This window comes from Peromyscus leucopus, chromosome 19 (assembly GCF_004664715.2).
Source record: "Peromyscus leucopus breed LL Stock chromosome 19, UCI_PerLeu_2.1, whole genome shotgun sequence".
NCBI lineage: Eukaryota > Metazoa > Chordata > Mammalia > Rodentia > Cricetidae > Peromyscus > Peromyscus leucopus.
This window is the reverse complement of record NC_051079.1, coordinates 31,207,227-31,226,379: the sequence shown is the minus strand read 5'-3', so window position 1 is coordinate 31,226,379 and position 19,153 is coordinate 31,207,227. Positions and strand designations below refer to the sequence as shown.

The 19,153-nt window shown below is 42.8% G+C and overlaps 1 protein-coding gene and 1 pseudogene across 15 annotated transcripts in view; both read left to right on the top strand.

Annotated features, from left to right (window-relative positions):
• The window catches only part of Ppp2r2b (protein phosphatase 2 regulatory subunit Bbeta), a 410,600-nt gene that overhangs the window by 267,106 nt on the left and 124,341 nt on the right, over positions 1–19,153 (top strand). The window contains exon 1 of one of the 15 annotated variants that reach the window (XM_037197123.1): positions 6,841–7,979. The exons of the other annotated variants lie outside the window; for them this stretch is intronic. Coding sequence (XP_037053018.1) covers positions 7,925–7,979 — 55 coding nt within the window. The 5' untranslated portion in view covers positions 6,841–7,924. Of the gene's footprint in view, positions 1–6,840; positions 7,980–19,153 lie in introns of those variants that run through there. 15 annotated transcript variants of the gene reach the window in all.
• On the top strand, positions 13,829–13,935 carry LOC114701616 (annotated as a pseudogene).

The window sequence follows — 19,153 nt, the reverse complement described above, 5'->3', positions numbered from 1 at the left end:
GGAAAGCACAATGATATCCCATTTTGTAACTCAACCTTAGAAGGAGCATATTATTCCTTCTGCCATATTTGATTTCTTAGATGTGAATCAGCAATCTGATCCACATTCGCAGAGAGACTAAACAAGCTCTATTTCCCAGTGGAAGGAAATGGAAGAGTCTTGGGCTGACTTAAGCGACCAATATGGCATACTACACACCTGAGCCTGTGCTTTGCCATTTTTACTTTTTAATCTCTTAGCTCTCCGTGAAAGCACATGTAGGTCAGTCCAATTCTTTAGAACCACTGTAACCCATTTAATTATACCTGTCTTGATCAATACACATTAAGATTGCTCTCAGATTGTTCACTGGTAGAGATCACACTGTAGGGAGAAGACTCGTTTAGGCCTCATCAGTACATAGACTAGGATTTCTCTAGCAAAAAAAATGCATTCAAATGAAATTGCTAAGTTATGGAGTCTATTTACTATATAATGCTCTTTGCTGATTTTCCACCCACAACAATTGTTCTCATTTTCAATTATTCACTCACCCTTCACCTAGTAACTTAGGGGGACTTTATGGCAGAACCTGTTATACAAAATAGCTTGAAGTCTTACAGGTGATTTGTGCCTTTTTAAGCATGAGGTTGTATGAGGCCTGGAAATTATTCTGTCTGGCACCTGGTCTACTAACAATTACAGTCTCTTTCCTGCCACTCTGCTTGATTTAAGCAAAAATCCAAGGGCTCATTCCTCAGAAGTCAAGGAAGCTTAACTGCTGTTTACCAAGGACTTGGAGGTTCTCAGGTACAAGGTGCCCCAGGAGAGTCAGGTTGATTAGTGTTAATTCAAACTACTTCCTCTTTTATACTAGCAGCTGAGAAGTCACATGCACAGTTGGAGCACATTGGTCTCTGTGGGGGGGGGGGGAATGCTATTCTAGTTACAGCTACCTCCAGTGTTTGGCTCTATCTTTCTAGAAAGTACTACTAATGCACAAAATCACTGAATTCTCTGGGACCTCCCTAGTTATCAATTGCCTTTAATTTAAAACTAGAATCTACTGACTTCCATGCATACAGGAGGCTACCAACTATCCTTGGCTAGCAAGAGTCTCACTCCCTATGATGTCAGTAACTAATAGTAGCCACCAATCTGGAAATAGCTGCATTGCACAGAACAATCCAGCCTGGTTTATTTCTGTGTGTTTACTGTGCCCACTTCTGATATATGAATAGTTGGTCAGATTCACAATAGTTTATCATTGAAGCAACCAACCTTTACTATGTACTGTTTGGCCTGTGTGAGTGACATATTAAACTGATTAATTTTCTGAGCAATTTGAATTCTAGTGGTAATTCTTGCCAGATATCTAGCACTGCTTGCATCCCAGGTACTGTGCTAAGTACTTCACAGAGCTGACACCTTAGTTCTTACAGCAGCTCTACTGAGTGGGTGGTCCCAAGATACATGGAAAACTCTAGTTCCTTCATTGATGAGCTTTGTATCTTCAACTGGGCAAATAACCCAATTGAGCCCCAGAGCATGAGAATGCAGGATGAGTTCAGCTGAGCCCCAGAATTTGGGAATGCTGGATGAATCCAGGCTCAGCCAGAATTCAACATGTCTCTCCTTATAAATGGCTCCATAGAACACACCCTTCTCAGAGGTCATGGAAGCCCAAAGTGACTCTTCTCTGATCCCAGTTCTGAGAAGCTTCACCCATGCTCCCCAACACAGTGGCATCCCCAGATCAACACTCTCAAAGCTCTGTATTACCTAGTCTCAAGAATCCTCAGTCCAGGAATTGTCTATGTTTGTGAGATTATCAACTGGACAGACTTCCATCAGAGTGCGGTAAACTCTGCAGACGGCAGACGGTGCCTTCTCTGCTGGCTTCTATTTCCTCAGGGCCTGCCATAGTAACTGCCACGGTGAATCGACATCATTTCATCCATTAGCGAATTGCTCTGAAAAGGACTGTGTGTATGTAGGAAACTTGGAAACTTGCTTAGTTTGTCTCGCACTTTGTAAATCTCAGTCAACATATATTCATTGAGCATATTCCGCAAAACACCAAATTCAGTTCTGCAAGGGAGTGCAATAAGCTAGGTGGGCATTGTCCTTATCCGCTTGGGGCTTGTATGCCTATCCAGATCATGAGTCAATATAATGAGTAAACTGAATAAGATAGTTTGGGCTACTTTTAAGTCTTGGAAAGTAAACTCTGAGGGTGGATGGCAGGGTGGAGGTGATCTGAGACAAAGATAAACATTTAACTTGATCATTAGGATGAATTAGGTTTAGGATTGCAAAGTTAGAAGAACAAACGTTCTCCTCTCACTAAATTAAGTAGTCAGTGAAGATGCAGCATCTAGACTTGTCCTGGACTCCTTCCTCTCACATTTCATGTCTTCAAAGACAACCCTGTGACCTCTACCTTCAGACTATCTCAAATCCACCTGCCTCTCCCTACCTTCACGGCTACCACTACCATTTCTCCCTGGGACTGTACGAAGGCTTCCGATTTCTCTTCTTCCACTTCCTCCACCTATGATCTCTGTAATCGCATCACTGGCCTGCTCAGAATCCCTCAATCACTTCTCCTTACAACATGGGTAAAATCTAATGTTGAAAGGTTTGCAAGGTTATAGTCTCTGGCTCCTCCTCTCAAATGTCCATCACTGTGCCCTAGCATCCTGCCTAGGTTACTCCACAAGAAATCGAGTAAGTTACCACTTCAGGCTTTTACAACTGTAGTTCCCTCCTTGGAGAAATCTCTTCTTCTGTGTGCATTTGTGGTTTGCTCATTACTCCATTCAAGTCTGCTCACATGCTAACTAGCGACCTTCCAAGTTCCTGCTGACTGTGGGAATCACAACTGCCCCTCCTACTGTAACACTATCTAACTTTTCTTCATAGTTTATACAACAGTAGGGGCATGCATGTTCGTGTGTGCGTGCATGTGTGTGTGCATGCATGCATGCATGCGTGCGTGCATGCGTGCGTTTTCTATAAAATGCAGTTTCCATTAGGTTGGCAGCTGAAGTCAACTTTGTTGACTTTATTCCCAACACTTGGTCTTCCAATCAGCCCTTCTTGAATGAATGTATCAGATGGAAAAAAATGATTAAATGACAAAATGCAAAGACCTTGTAACATAGAACAGAGGAAGGAGGAGAAGTCCGAGAAGGCAGAAGGGGCTCGGACCATACGAGGACTTATGGGTAATTATAGAGAGTGCAGATTTCATTCAAAAAGCACAGGACTTCCTTCTCCTAAGTGGTTTCCTTTGTTATCTCCACTGATGAGTGGCCCAGGCATGGAGAAATGTGGAAGCCCTCTCCCGTTCCACTCCACGGTGCTCTTGATCCTATCAAGGGTCACTTCAGATGCTTTGCCAAAATAACAGAGTTAAGCCACAGCTGGATTCACTCTCCTAAGAGTTCCCCATGCTATAATTCGAGTCTCTGGAAAGTACCTGCTTGCCTTTCCTAGTATGTTTACAGACAACTCAGAGAGTCACTTCCTGAGGAGCCAGCCATCCCTGACCTCCCAGATCACAGAGTGGCCCCTGCCATAGGAGCTCTGGTGTTCAGAGAGCATGGAGCATGGCCTGACTGTGTCTGTGTGCTGCTGAGGGTGGACTGTGAGTGCCTTGAGGCCGGAGACCTTCCCTTGTTGACTCCTTTAAGTAAAAATAACAAAGAGAGGGTTCTGACACGGATCCAGCCTACTAATGAGCATATTTGGCCTATTTTGTTTCATGTTAATTCAGAGTAGCTGCCAACATTTTAATGGATTTCTGACTTCTGATTAAAATTTATAAGTCATAGCAATTCTGGGCTCGTGTTCTTTTTGAAGATGATATTTGTTACTATATTCTAGGAGGGGGTTCCTAATTTATATTTTATTTAGCATACTAATTAATGTGTTTCATGATAACCTTGTTCTTAAGAACAAGAACTGGGTAGCAGCTGTCCTGTTCATAGAGGACATCCTCTAGCCAGCAACCATCCCATCACTCATATTTCTCTAGTTGAGGCTGTGTTCTTCGTCATCTAACAGCTGATGGAGTTCTTACTTTCTTATCGAAATGTGGTTCTATATCCAGTTTTCTATCAAATGTTCTTACACCTGATGTATAAGACCCCTTTGGGGCCAATGAATGTGTGACCTAATCCTAAAATAAGTGAGGGTTGTCATTTGTTGATTGAAAGCATAAGACTTGACCACACAAAGTAGAGTTGTCAACTCTTCCACCTTTCATGCAGCTTTTATCAAAATCCTACCAATTATTTTATAGATTATATATATACACATATGTATGTATATATGTATATATATATATATGAAAAATCAAAGGAACTAGAATAGTTAAATCATGGATTTTTAAGAGTAAAAAGAGGGTTGTATTTACTTGATTTTAATATTTATTACAGATCTACAGTTGTCAATATTGTATCCCTAACAAAACGTTAAAGACATAGACCAGTGGAAAAGAATAGAGGGTCCAGAAGTAGATACATACAAATGATGTTCTATCCATTTTTGCCAAGGTGCAGAACAGTTGAATAGTGAACATAGTCTTTCAACAATGGCTGCTAGAGTAACTAGGTTTCCAGAATGGATCATAGTTATATATAGAGTTATTTTTTAAGTAGGAAAAATATAAAGTTATCCAGCTATAACCAAAGAGTGTCCTTACATTTGACATCAAATGCACTATCTGTAAATTGAGTCTCGACAAAATGAAAATCACTTACTCAGCAAAAGGTTAATTGGAGAATGAAACAGTTAAAGAAAATATTTCAAATTATAGACAAACACTCATTTCTAGGTATACAAAGAGCTCTCAAAACTCAGCATCAAAAATATAATCAGCTTAGAAAACAGCAAAAGACAGCAGACACCTCATCAGTAATAGCAGACAAACAAAAATCAAGTTCATCCAAATATGGTGAACACAGCTAGCCATGGAAGAAATGCAAATTCAGACCACATGTACCACCGTAGCTGAGTAAAAACTAGGAACACCACTACTCTAGGACCCAGAGAATCTTTTCTCACTCACCTACTGTTGGTGGGAATGTAGAATGTACAGCCATCTTGGAAAACAATATGGCAATTTCTTATAAAACAAATGACGTAGCCAAGAATTGCATTCCTGGACATTTATCTTAGAAAATAAAAATGTATGCTCATGTACCAAAAAAAATACATATTAACTTATAAATGATATTTATAGCAACATTTTACATGATTGTTAAATAACTCTGATATCCTTACATAGTGAATAACTAAGCAAGCTATGCTGTCTCGGGGCTCTGGGATACAACTCAGCAACAAAAAAGAGTAAACTACTAGTACCCACAACAGCCTGGGTGAATGAACCCCAAAAACTGAAGATGAATGGGAAAAAATCCAGTTCTCAAAGTTTGTGACCTGGGTCATGACCTCTTTTTACCTCTGGCAACTGCAGATCTGTTCTTCACTCCAGTAACACTCTTGAAATGACAAGATTATAGAAACAGAGAGGCGATGAGCAGTTGTCAGGGGTTACAGAGAGAGTGAGCCTGGAAGGAGGTGGGCGTTGTTATGTGAGGGTACCATGAGAGACCTTGGCAGTCATGGGGGAATGTTCTGTACCGTGGCCGAATCAACGTCAGCATCCTGGTTGTGGTGCAGTCCTAGTGTTTCACAGGTGTTGATACAGTTAGGAGAAACTGGGTGAAGGGGGCCATTCACTGTGTCATTTCATACAGCAGCATATTAATATCTACAACTGTCTCTGTAGCAACAGCTGAATTGAAAACATCACAGTCCTTGTCCTGAAAAATTAGTCTCAGTGGACATCCCTCACTCTGCCACTTGCTGCTCAGCAGTATCAGCCTTTCCAAAGTTCCTAGAGCTGAGGGTCCTAGGCTACCTTGCCCAAAGCATGCTCACTACTGCAGTAATCACCTTCACATTGCTACTGGGCTGGAAGAAATGCCTAGCAGTTCTGTCTACTAAGGAGGTAGGTCTAAGCTAGTTAATAACCAGGTGTACTGTAGCAATGTGGTGACTTTAAAAAAAGAAAGAAAAGAAATGGTGCACATAAATTTAATTAATGTTTTTACTTTATTCTGCATTATAATTACATATGGACCCCATTAGACTCCACCCAGCTTCACAAATCTTGGGGTCCCTTTGGGTACCTCCTTATCTGTCTGACATTGAATTGGATCCAGTATGGTTTTAATTATGTTCAATTCTATAAATATATCCTGCAACGATTGAAGGGAATATGTCACCAACTACATGCTAATGTTGGAGCAGCGAGTTCCCTCATGTTAGTTCTCACATTATTTGGCAGATGTTGAATATATTTAGTTTACTTTGGTTTTATATTGTGATGCTGAGATAAAAACCCAGGGCTCTGTGCACACCAAGTAAGACCATGTACGCAATCTGCCACTGAGCTAATTCCATGCCTTCCTCAACTTTTAGAATACTTTACAGCAACCCCTATGAGTTTGCCATGTGTCCTGGTTAGTCTTTTATCAACCTGACATAAGGTAGAGTTATCTGAGAAGAGGAACCTCAGTTGATTTGCTCCATCAGATTTGCCTGTAGGCAGGTAGGTCAATAGGGCATTTTCTGGATTGGCATGATTGATGTGGGCGGGCCCAGCTCACTAGGGGCAGTGCCATTTATGGGCAGGTGGTCCTGGGTCCTATAAGACAGCAAGCTGAATAAACCATGCCCTCTGCTTCAGTTCCTGCCTCCAAGTTCCTGCTTGAGTAGTTCCTGTCCTGACTTCCCTTAACAGTGCACTACAATGTGGAAGTGTGAGCCAAATGAGCCCTGTCTTTTCCCAAGTTGTTTTTGGCTATGGTGTTTTATCACAGCAATGGAAACCTAACTGGGACACTGTAAGATGCTGGATGCATAGGATGGGAACCACAGGTATCGTGGTTCAGCCTGGTCTCTAGACAAAGCCAAGGAAAACCAGACCAAAACCCACTATGAGGATCTTTCCGGGTGAAATGATCCACTGATACTGTCCACTCTATCCCTAGCATGATATCACAGCCAACCCATCTATTTGAGGGAGAAAGAGCAGTTTTCTCTGACTCAGTGATGGCAGAGAAGGTGGTTAGAAATAGGATGCTGGCCTTTCCATCATGACTATTTTAGAGATATGGAGCCATTTTGGAAAGAGCCTCTTTGAAAAACTGGATTCTACAACAGGTGATTGGCAGGTGGTGAGCACCATGGAAGGGTCTGTGGTCTTGTTAGTAAATCCATCCTATTCTGTTACCCTTGAATTATGCCTTGTCCACAGATAGCAGCCAGCCCAATGTAGAAAAGGCTCAATGCTGAGAGCCTACATTTGAATCCAACATGTGAACCGGCTGAGTTGCCCTTCCAGAGCCTCAGCTCACAGTGGGCTTTGGAGTACCCCCGAGGGCCATCTTATCACATGGGATCAAATCTAAGTATTATGCCAACACAGAGCCAGCATTTACTCATGCTGCATTTTCCATCAGAAATGATCAATTCAGGCTACTCTGCCTGTGGGTGAAAATAAATCCACAACAAAATATACGTGGAGTGATTCTTGAGTTTCATTGGGAAAAACACAAATACACAAGGTCATTTTGTCCCAAAAGTCTCCTCCTCATTCTTCTCTTCACAGGCTAGAGAATTAAGTCTTTGCCCATCTTCCTATTCATTTCCCCCTCCTCTGGAATACATCAGTGCAATCAACCGTCTTGCCCCTGACTCTGGTTGTCACCAGCTCTCTGTTCTGTCCAGTGATTAGTACATGTGGTTCTCTTTACCCAGAGCCCCAAAGCTGTTTCTAAGTCAGTCAGGATTTCCTCACAGATGTGTAATGACACCATGATGGATGCTGTTCAGCTGAGGTGGATCTGATTGAGAGCTCTCTCCGAGAATGGGAAGCAATATGAGGGACCAGAAAGCAGCTGCTCGTTCCTTCTGGAAGCGAGGTGGGTTGTGCACAGTGGTGAAAGCTGTTCTCTGGGTCCCCAACCTAATTGTTTTGATTAACATGATGCATGGCCATCACAGGTGTAGCACATAATAACTCTGTAAGGTTTTCGTAGCCAGGCCAATTAAGCTCTGTCACCGAGCCAAGAACTAACCACACGTGCTTCTCACTGCAAAAGCCAAAGTGGATTTCTCTAAAGGGGACTTGCTTTTCTAGGACAATTCACCATTTTAAAGCACAACCATGCATCCTGTTACCTTATTCTCTCCCTGTATAGAAGGCAAGCAGTTTAGACGGGGGAAATCAGAGTTCAAAGAGATGCAGTGACTTAGAAGTTTAGAGTGTCCTGATTTGGGCACAGGATGCTCATGACAACGTCCTTGAAGACTGTTCTTCTACCTACATGACAGTTACATCATCATTCAATGACTCTCCAAACTGCTAGTATATTGTTTTCTTATTAGATATTCCAGTAGAACCATGAGAATTAGGTCTCTATTATCTCATTTAGGGAAAAGTGTTCAAAAGCTTAGAATAGCGCTTGGAATCCTTGTTCTGAGGCGAGGGAGCTGTGGGATGCTGAAGACAGCTTGGGGTGGAGGATCACAAGATGGAAGAGCTGGAGTCAGTACTCAGACCTGATGGCTTCAACCCCTTGTTCCTCATTCCATTACGTTCTCATCCCAACCACATCACTCCAGAACATTTTAGATTCAGAGGCACACGAGGCTCCACACTACTGCAAAGATGTCCTCTGTTGCCTCGGGGCACAAATTGGAACAATTTAAGCATTTGGGTTGGTGATTTTTTTTCCCCTGTTGAATTGAGAATGGACAGTTTATATTCTAAACTGAATGTAAATTTGACCCTTGGTCTCCTAATCGCCAGATCTCTGTGCTGACTCTATGACTTTTTTTTAAGAAACTTCAGTTGCCTCACAGACTCCTTACCAGAGACCCAGAATACACCTAAAATTCCACAATAGCTGTGGAAGAAGAAAGGTAGAAGAAACATGTCTTAGCAGGGAAGGCTGGCTCAGTAGGTAGCATGGTTGAAAGGGAAAGAATTCAGCTATTCTCAGTCAGAACCACAAATAAGTCCTTGCAGTAAAATGTGTTGCTCAGTGTTGCCTAGCGATTGGAAATGGGAAGGCGCTCCTTTTGGCTCTCTGTAGGGTTTGGGGTTAAGACTGAACCCCTAAGCACAAATGATTGCCTGGCTCGGGTCCCAGTGCTGAGGAGCACACAGGATGGTCCCCTGGTGACACACAGGAGGGTAGGGGTGGACGTTCACATTGCTCCCTGCTGGAAGGCCAGCTTTTTCCACCCATTGTTGATTCTGAAAGCTCTCTTCAGCCTGTGAGTTCTCACTGGGGAAGAAAAGAATGGATCTTCTGTTCCCTGCGGTGCACTGAAGCCCAAGGGCCAGCTTCCTTTAATGTAAAAGCCAAAAGGGATGAATTCCTCAGGAGCAATCTGCAGCTACCGCGTCTCTGGCTGTAGACATATAAATCTATGTCTGCTCTTGTCACTCCATCCTGAAATCTGGGGATGGCTGATGTGGCCAAGTGAACACAAGAATCCTTTCAAAAAAAAATAGAGGGAGGGAAAGAGGGAATCGTAGAAGGGTTTATTATCTTCTCCATTTTATTTCCAATTTCAAGTTAGAGGAGCAGATTCTTATTTGTGTAAATATATAAGTGTCTGTAAACCAGCCTGCATATTTTTATATAGGTATGGTTGTTGGTTTTTGTTGGGCTTTGCTACTTTAGCAAGTGATTTCTAGGCATGGTGTTGAATAAACCTGCACTCAGCTTAACATAATGCAGTTGAATTGATCTTTGCCTGCTAAGCTGTGATTCTCTCTCAGTGGGGGAGAATCAATAAGGTCAGTCGGGCCCATATTTGCACACCGTTGGTCTTGGTTTTAATCTTGGTAATCCTACCTATAACCACTTGCTGAGGCAGTCTGATTGGCAGCAATATTTGCTTAATGATTTTGTGACCATCATACTTTGAGGCACATTGTAACGTATGGCCTGTGGGGCTCTCACTCCTTTCGGCTTTCCCGTTCAGTGTTCTCTGCTTCTCTGCACTGCAAAGGGCCTATTGCGAGGACGCTGGAGGAGATCAACTCGCCAGGAAGAGGATTTGAAATATGTTTCAAGCAGACTCTAAAAAATGAAGTGATCGTTTTAAAAATTAAGCACGATGGAGCTTCAGCGCTTCAGAGGTTGGGATTGCATTAGATTTGTGGGAGGAAAGTGGGTGAGCAGTGAGAACACACAGGAATACTGTCTTAATTAATAATATTAATTAATTCAGTTATTATCAACTGCCACTTACTGTATATACAAGGGGTCCATCACTTTCTCCTTCCGCACAGAACACTTGCATGGCTCACACTTGGAGAGAGCCCAGGATACAATGCTTTCCTTTGGCCTCCCTTGCTCATTTCACACACTTTTAAGCCATGTATGGAGAGAGAGTGCGAATCCCAGCACCCCAGTCCTTTCAGGTCAGTGAAGGCCATGTTGGTAAAGAAAAGACAAAGAACCCTTCCACTACCCACCAAGCTATCGATTCCCACTGATAACTAGTTCACACCAATCTTCAAGCCAAAAGGCTTTGAAGAGGTTGAAATGAGATGAGCAAACTTCTCAGTATTGAACCAGTCCCTGTTACATTAATCTACCATGGATGCTATAGAAAGGTACCACAGGTCAGGCCCTTAACCAGCCAAGATATATTATCTCACATTTCTGGAAAAGCCCATAATCATGATGTTGGGAGGATGTACCAGTGTCTGGTGGTTTACCAGTCGTCTTCGATGGTCCATGGGTAGGGATGGACCACTACTTCTCTGCCTTGATGTTCACATGGTGTTTTCTCTTTATCCCAAGTTTTCCTTTTCATGAGGACACTAATCACATTGGCCTAGAACCCATCTTAATGATGTCATCTAAAACGAGTACTTCTGTGGTGACCCTTTTTCTAAATCAGCCCCGTTCTGGAGAATTAGGGATTATAACTTCTCCAGATCAACTTTGGAAGAGCACACTCAACTCACAGTCACTATCATTTACTATTATGTTATCACCATTGTTTCCTTCATTATTAATCCTTCCTCTACCCTGCACATTACTAATTTGCACAGGAAGAAATGGAGAAATGAAATTCCTGTTGCAGAATGCAATTTTCTTCAAGTACACTCCATGACATTTACTGTTCATGTGCACAATGCCAGGTATCAACTATCCAGGGAAGGGGAATCAAGAAGACTGGCTATTCCAATCTATTGAGGCAAGGGAGCTAGTCACTTATTATACTTGAAGCCATTAAGAGTTTTGGCAGTCTCTCCAACCTTTAAGATTTCATATCCTCTCACATAGAGAACAGGCAGGCAGCAGCCTGCCCAACCTCACCAGATGGCATCAGGTCCCCAAAGCCATTGGCATCATGCACATTTTAAATTTATTAAAAAGCCCATGAAAAAAGAAATCCCCTTTGGAGCAATAAAGTCCCAGCTCCAGCAGTTTCCTTTGGTATCATAGCAAAGTCCCCTGGGTTGTTGTTGAGACGGTTAGCCAGTAATTCTTCAGGACGGCCTTCTTCTGACAACACGCACAACAATTTCCTTTGTAAGAACGTGAGTGCTCAGTTCCTCCAGAGCCCATTACATAGACAGATTGGCCCCAGAGATAATTACAAGAAGATAGTCTAATGGGCTCGATTAAGGAAATCCTATTACCTCAATGAAGAATCACCAGCAAGGTATATACCCAAGCAAGTGTTCTCTCTCTCTCTCTCTCTCTCTCTCTCTCTCTCTCTCTCTCTCTCTCTTCTCTCTCCCTCTTTCTCTCTCCCTCTTCCCCTCTCCCCCTCCTCTCTCACACACATACACACATTCATAGAGCATGTACTCTCTCACTCACTAATTCACACATGCACAGAGCAATTGCAATTTCTTATCTAGAACCATATGTCCTGCCATTTTATATTTGGAAATCAAGTTCATGTGGATCTGCCAAAGTACAGTTGACCCAAAATATATTTTTCACTCTGCTATTTTGAAGACTTATTTAGGGTAGCATGCAAGAATGAGTAAAATATGACACAGTAGAGTAAGTTTAAAGTCATATGACCTAAAATCATGGACTCTCACTATTGCATCACAGGCCAGGGTGGCACCTCTATCAAACCCAAAAAAGGGTGATCTGACCCTTGTTAGGACAGGACCCTCAGAGCATGTGTATCGCTCACCACCTGTACAGAGGGCAGCACCAGGAGATTATTTCCCCCTAGATATTGACTCTAGTCTGAGGGATAACAGTAGAAAAAAATATTTGGTTGTCCAAAGAATACATGTGAAGGTGGGGTTTGTATGAATGCTCACCACCAGCAGCCAATAATTCACGCCTGCTCCCTGCTCCTCATGTCAGCACCTCCAACATCAGCCTCTAAGTACAATTGAAAAATGTATAAAAATGTTCTGGGAGGTTAAAAGTCTGCTTCATTCAGTTATGGTGCTGCATTAAGCTCACTTCGCATTCTTAACATCTCAAGTACATACACGTGTGGAGAAAATGGGCATCTACCAGGTTGGAGCCTTTCTCGTGGAGTCTGCTTCACTGTTGCTAAGCAAGGATTTTCAAATTTTCTGTGGTGGGAGGGGTGGAGAGATGGGAGGCTGCAGTGGAGATGTATTGTATGAGAAAATAAATAAAAGGAAAAATTCTATTGCAAACTTAGGAATTTCTGGAACTTTTAATGGCATATTCTTAAATTTCATCCCTAAAGAGTTAGAACTGAAATAGGACCCAGGCATGCACATTTGTAATGTGTTCCTTTGATAGACTATGTCTACAAAACCATTCCCTCCTGTGATCTTTATTTCTTTTAGAACACTCATTATTTTTAATTGAAAATTTTTTCATACATGACTACTGTATTTACATAATTATTCATCCATTGCATCTTCAAAATGAAGTATTCTCCCCTATGTGTCTATATTGGTTACTTCTCTATTGCTGTGATACCATATCATGATCAGAAGCCACTCAAGGAAGTAAGTTTGGCTTTCGCCTCCCGAGGGCTGGGCTAGACTTGACAATGTTGGGGATGGAACAGCAACAGCAGGGTTGGTGGCCAGAACAGGGAGTTAGGAACTCACAGCTCAAATGAACGCATGAGGCAGAAAGAAAAGCGGAAAGTGGGGCAAGGCTATTGACTACCAAAGCCCACCCCAAGTGACATACTTTCCTTCAGCGAGGTTCCACAGCCTAAAAATTTCATCATCTCCCCAGACAGCAAAGCTGCAGCCAAGTGTTCCAATGCCTGAGCCTGTGGGGACCATTCCTCATTTAATCCACGATAGTGTTTTGGTTGAAGTTTGGATATGAAATGTCCCCCCTAAGGCTCATTCATCTGAACTACTTGGTCCCCCATTGCTGATGGTTTTTAGGATATTGTGGAGCCATGGACAGTGGTCTAGCTGAGGGTAGCAGGTTACAGGAGAAAGGGAGGACAGTTTCTAGCCTAGTCCCTCACAGATGGCTCTGCTTCCTGACTGCTGACACAGCATAATTATTACCATGTTCTCTCTCCACCGGAGTCACCAGCCGCCATGTCTTTCCCCATCGTGACACAATGATGGACCATATCCTCTGAGCCATGAACCAGAATGAGTCCTTCCCCCTTATTTCTGTCACCTTGACATGAACAGTAAATAAAACCATCTCTATAAAACAAAATGTGTTCATTGGGAGAGGGAGGAGTCAGACATCCTACATCAAAACCTCAAGCTTCCAGCATGGAGACAGAAATACCACTTATGCAAACAGCTATCATCCCTTCCCAGTCACTTGACTAAGATCAAGTGTGGTATCTGTTCTTACCAGTTTAAATCACTAGCCATTGTAAACTTTTCATCTATACATACATATGAAATCTCATTCACAAATACTGCTTTAATTTGGCAAACTCAAATCCATGAAAGATGAAAGAAAACAAATTCCACAAGAGCTTCAAGGTCTATGTTTGTTTGTTTGTTTGTTTGTTTTCTTTTTCTTTAGACAGTGCCCTGTTATCTCCAGCTGGCCTGAACTCAATATGTAGCCAAGGATGACTTTGAACTTTTGATCCTCCTGCCTCCACCTGTGCTGAGATTACACACATGTACCACCACACCCAACTTATGCAGTATTTGGGATTGAACCTTGGACTTTGTGTATGCTAGGCAAGCACTCTCCCAACTGAGCTACATCTCCATCCCCTACAGGCGTGTGTGTGTGTGTGTGTGTGTGTGTGTGTGTGTGTGTTGTATGTGTTTGTGTGTGTGTGTGTGTGTGTGTGTGTGTGTGTGTGAATGGGTGGATATGTCCCTGCATGCACATGTAGAGCCTTCAGGTTGACATTGGGTGCTCTCTTGACTACTCTCCACCTTGTTTATGGAGCTGTTGGTTCTGCTAGATGAGCCGACCTGGCCAGCGAGCCCCAGAGGATTCTCCTATCTCTGTCTCTCCCATGCTAAGCTTGCAGCTATGTACCACCCACTTGACTTTTACGTGGGTGCTGGGGGTCTCACCGAAGTCCTCATCCTTGCACAGCACTGAGCCATCTCCCCAGCCCCAAGGGCTTTATTACCAAGAGCTAATGGCATCCCTTCCTTTAATTCCCTCCCTTGACTTTTAGGAACTGTTCTTCCTTTTGACTGGCCTATTCCCATGGTGACTTTCAAAGCTCCTTGCTTACCTCTCATGCCCCTGCTCTGAAGAGTCTCACATCTGCTCAGAATGCTCCTCTTTAAAGACTGAGTAGCCGCCAATCATCTCCAAAGTTCTTTTCTCATAAACATCACTGGGTTCATTTTCTGCTGCCGCGGCAAAGGACTAAAAGGAACAATGTAAGGGAGGAAAACTTACTTTAGCTCATAGCTTTGATGCTTTTAGGTTGTGGTCAGTTGGTTCCAGTCTTTCTGGACCTGATGTGGCAGAGCATCATTGCAGAAGGCATGGTGGAATAAGGCTACTCACTTCCTGATAGCCAGGATGTAGAAAGGAGGAAGGAAGGGGTCAGGGAGAAGGTGTAATCTTCAAAGGTATGCCCCCAAAGACTTCATTCTTCCAGCTAGGCCCAGGCCCCTACAGCTTCTACTATAGTATAGCACAGCTATTGGGAACCAAACCTTCAACACAAGAGCTGCTAGGGAACATTTCACATGGCAACCCTATCGGTCAGCTTGCCACCATACAGCTGTCTTTTGGTAAAGCCTATTCCCACAGTTCCTTTTTCTGTAAATTTTAGACCATACCCCTCTCTGGCTGTTCATTCTCCTACTGTTGGTGTGAACTGGCATTTATCCAGCTGATTCGCCTCTAAGAAGCCTTCCCTGACTAGATAGTAGTTTGCTTTCCAAACTACACTTGCCAAAGGTTTTCCTTTATCCAGTGTTCCTAGTCCTGGAGATCTTAGACCCCTTTGAGAATCTGAGTAAAAATGAATACCCCCCTAATCTTCAAACAGTGCAAATGTTTATATATAATTTTTAAAATTAATTTCCGGAGGTCCAAGGAATCTAGGTGATTGTACCATCCTTCCCTCCCTCCTCTTCCCCCTCCCTCCTTCTCTCCATTCCTCTGGATAATAAATACACCCTCAAATATACCTGGGTCCCCTCAAATATACTGTTTTCACAGACGTAATTCGTCAAGATAAGTATTTAGCATCAATTTTGCAGCAGACACTATATCAATGCATTGCAGATAATAAAGTAGAAACCCTTGCGTTGAGGGTCTCAGAATAGTGAGAGAAGTAGACAATAAACCAGTGGTCATAGAATGTTGAGAGTACCAGAGCAAGCACAAGGCTTCAACATTTCTGGCTTCCTTGATGCCTTTTCTTCCTACCATCCAAAAATATTTTCACCAAGAGCTCTAAGGTCTCTGTCCAGTGTCATCTGGATGTATTCTTCCTTTGTACAGCCCTAGTGCCTCATGCTCGTATCAAAATGAAATAGTGCTGGCCTTTAAATGTGCCATACTACATGGGTCTCCTTGTGTGCTATCCTTCCTCTGTCCTTTGACTTTGGCCAAACTGGCTTTCACTTGACCTCTGATGACAGATGATGCTTTCCCCAAGGTAGTCCCCTGATTTCTCTAGTTTCTGTTTAGACATGCCTCCTGTGTGTTACGCAGAACTCTGTCCATATCCGTACCACATTTTATTACGGTTGTTTTTTCATGTGCCTGAGCCCATTGCTGTGCTGTGCTGTCCTCAAGGACAGAGACTATCATATGCATAATTCTAGTCATACCAGAAATGCCTACTGTTTGGCCAATAAATACTGTAATTAATTAAATTACTAATTAATCATTTCATTAGAGAGCTCTCTGCATAATTTGTTGAAGGCTTTCTAGTGTGAGCTAGAATCAAGAGCCCACCCACCTCTATTTCCCTAAGAAGTGTGGATCTAACTAGAGTTTTCCCTGTATCTGACCAGGTCACTCTTGGCCATAAGGAACCTGACTCTTGGCTACTTGGCAAACAGACAGAGCCAGAGCCAGAACCACTTAACTGAAAGATGCTCAACTGTCTTGCACTTGTAATAGATAAAATACTTAGGGAGTATTCCTTTTTCAAGAACTAATTGTTGGGCCACCAGAAATGGCTCAGTGGGTGAGGGTACTTGGAGTACAAGACTGGCAGCCTGAGTTCAATCCCTGGAACCTACATAATGCTAGAATATCTAGCAATGATACCTATATCATTGCCCATAACCTCCACACATTCACTGTGGCATGTATACCCCCTACACACACACAAATTAATTTGTAAAAACTTACTATTTGGAATGCTCTCACTCCTGTGTTAAAACTAGAAGATAACTTCATGCTAGATGATATCACACAGTGATAAGCCATTTAAAGTCACTTTCAACCCAGTCTTTCTATGAATCTGTACATACACACACACACACACACACACACACACACACACACACACACACACACACACTGGCAAGTCTCCCAAGTGACACTGAGGGTGAGGCCCCTGTTCTGATGATTTTTGTTCCTCCAAGGGTGAACACCCTTCTTGGTAACAGTAGATACTAAGAAGCTCTGTGAAACTGCACACAAAAACTCATAGACAGTAAATCCAGCATCCCAGTAAAGAGTCGCCCATCTATAATTCATCTGCTTAGACAAAAGGCTGATCTGCTGCATAAGCACTGGGGTGTCTCTGTGCCTTGCCTTGGGGGCTATAGCAACTCTAAGAGAATTAAAGTGGGGGGGGAATTAAAGGGATCTGAATGAGAGAGCACAAGCCTTTGTGTCAGGCACACCTGTTTCAAATCCTGGTTTTTCTGCAGACTTACTAAGTGACCTTCCACCCAGTCCCAAGACGTTTGTTGAATTGTGTTCTATGTAAGGCACGGAGGGAAGTATGGAAGAGGTGAAAGTCCATCTTCCCCACAGTCTAGGCACCTGAATCACTACCTTTGGGTCCTTCTTCTGTGATGTGAGGCCCTGGGGAGATGAAGTGTGATGTAGGTGAAAGTGCCCAGTGCATGTCTTGGCATGAAGTAGACACTCAGTAAATAACCACCAGAAAGCACAGCTCATCAAAGCTAGTCAGAACAAGATGAATAAACACAAAAACCACAGTGAGCGCCCATGTCCAGTGATGTACGTGTAAAATGCATGCTGGAAATTAAAACTTAGCAGAAGAAGATGGTAAAGCTCAATAATGTTATTACATAAATGTTATTATGTTATACATTATTATATTGTGGATTTTATAAATAATGTTATTCTCAATGGTATTTATAATAGTTTTGATTCAATAAAACATATTGGTTACCTGTTCCTTTTTAAATATTACTACTAGAACAATTAAAATTGTAATTGCTGTCAGACAGTGACGAGCTAGAGAGCACAAGGCAATCGGTTATTGGCTCTAAAGAGAACCTGTTGGAGGTGCAGAAGTGACCTAACACATGTCCCACTTGGTGATGATTGAGTGGGACTGAAAACACAGAGCTGCAAAATCCTGACTTTTGTCCCCCTCATGGTGGTGTTTACACTAAATGTCAAATGACGCCAGAGCGCGAGTGTTCTAACCACTCTAGTTCGTACATAACTCGCGCATGGGTCTAGGGTACGTGGTAATACTGGGGTCTCCAGGAAACAGCAGCAGAGGTATACCCACACTTTTCATGATGGCTGCTGTGGCTTCCTTCTTTGGAAGCACTGGAGAAGAGGAGGCTGAGAACAGGGTTAGGGGAGGGTGGAGATTGTTGTTGGATGGAAGGATGGCTGTGTGATCTTGGCAAGTTGTTTCCTCTCACGGAGTTGTACCCGCGTCATGGACTCGTTGGGAGGGTTGACAACACAAATGCATGCTCACCAGGTGGCCCAATGTGAATATATTCAGTCGTTGGTGACTGTCACCATTGGTCTATTTTACACAAAGAAGCCTCCTCAGCTCTAGAACAACGGGTGGTACATATTTGTTCAATCAATATTTGGTGAGTGAATGAAATCATTCATCATTCCATCAGGCAACAGCTGGTTATGAGCATTCCTAAGATTCTAGTCTTATCAGGCAGGGCCCTGCTTCTTGTCCTCTAGGCCAAGTCTCTGAGTGTGGGCATGAGGCCAGTATAAATAGCCCCAAACGCTGAGAACAGGCCATCCGATGACTGTGTTTTCTCTTGTTGTAGCATGTATCCTTCAATATTTATTCCACCCTCAGGCCATTGAATAGACGACCTAGCAATGTCCCTAATTCTTTATTTCTTGCATTACACCCAACTATGATGCACCCCTTCCTGCCATCCAAATTGGTAGTCTACCCCTACTCCCATGCAGGGTCCTTTTGTAGCTAATCAAACCTCACTCGACTCTATTAGCTCTTCATATTTCCTCTAAGCCCATCAGAGGCATCTTGGATTATTATATAATAACCTGGGCTCACTACTGCTCAGGCTATAACATCCCTTTTCACTCTGCAAATCCCCTCGGGTTTCTTTCAGCTTGCAAGGGTAGGTGAAAGAACGGAAGGGGTTTCAGGAGGGTGTTTGGTGGGATAGGGCTGTTTGCAAAGAGTGATTATCCCACACTTATCAGCATTAAACTGGATTTGACAACTCCTAGCCTAGGATTTAAATGAT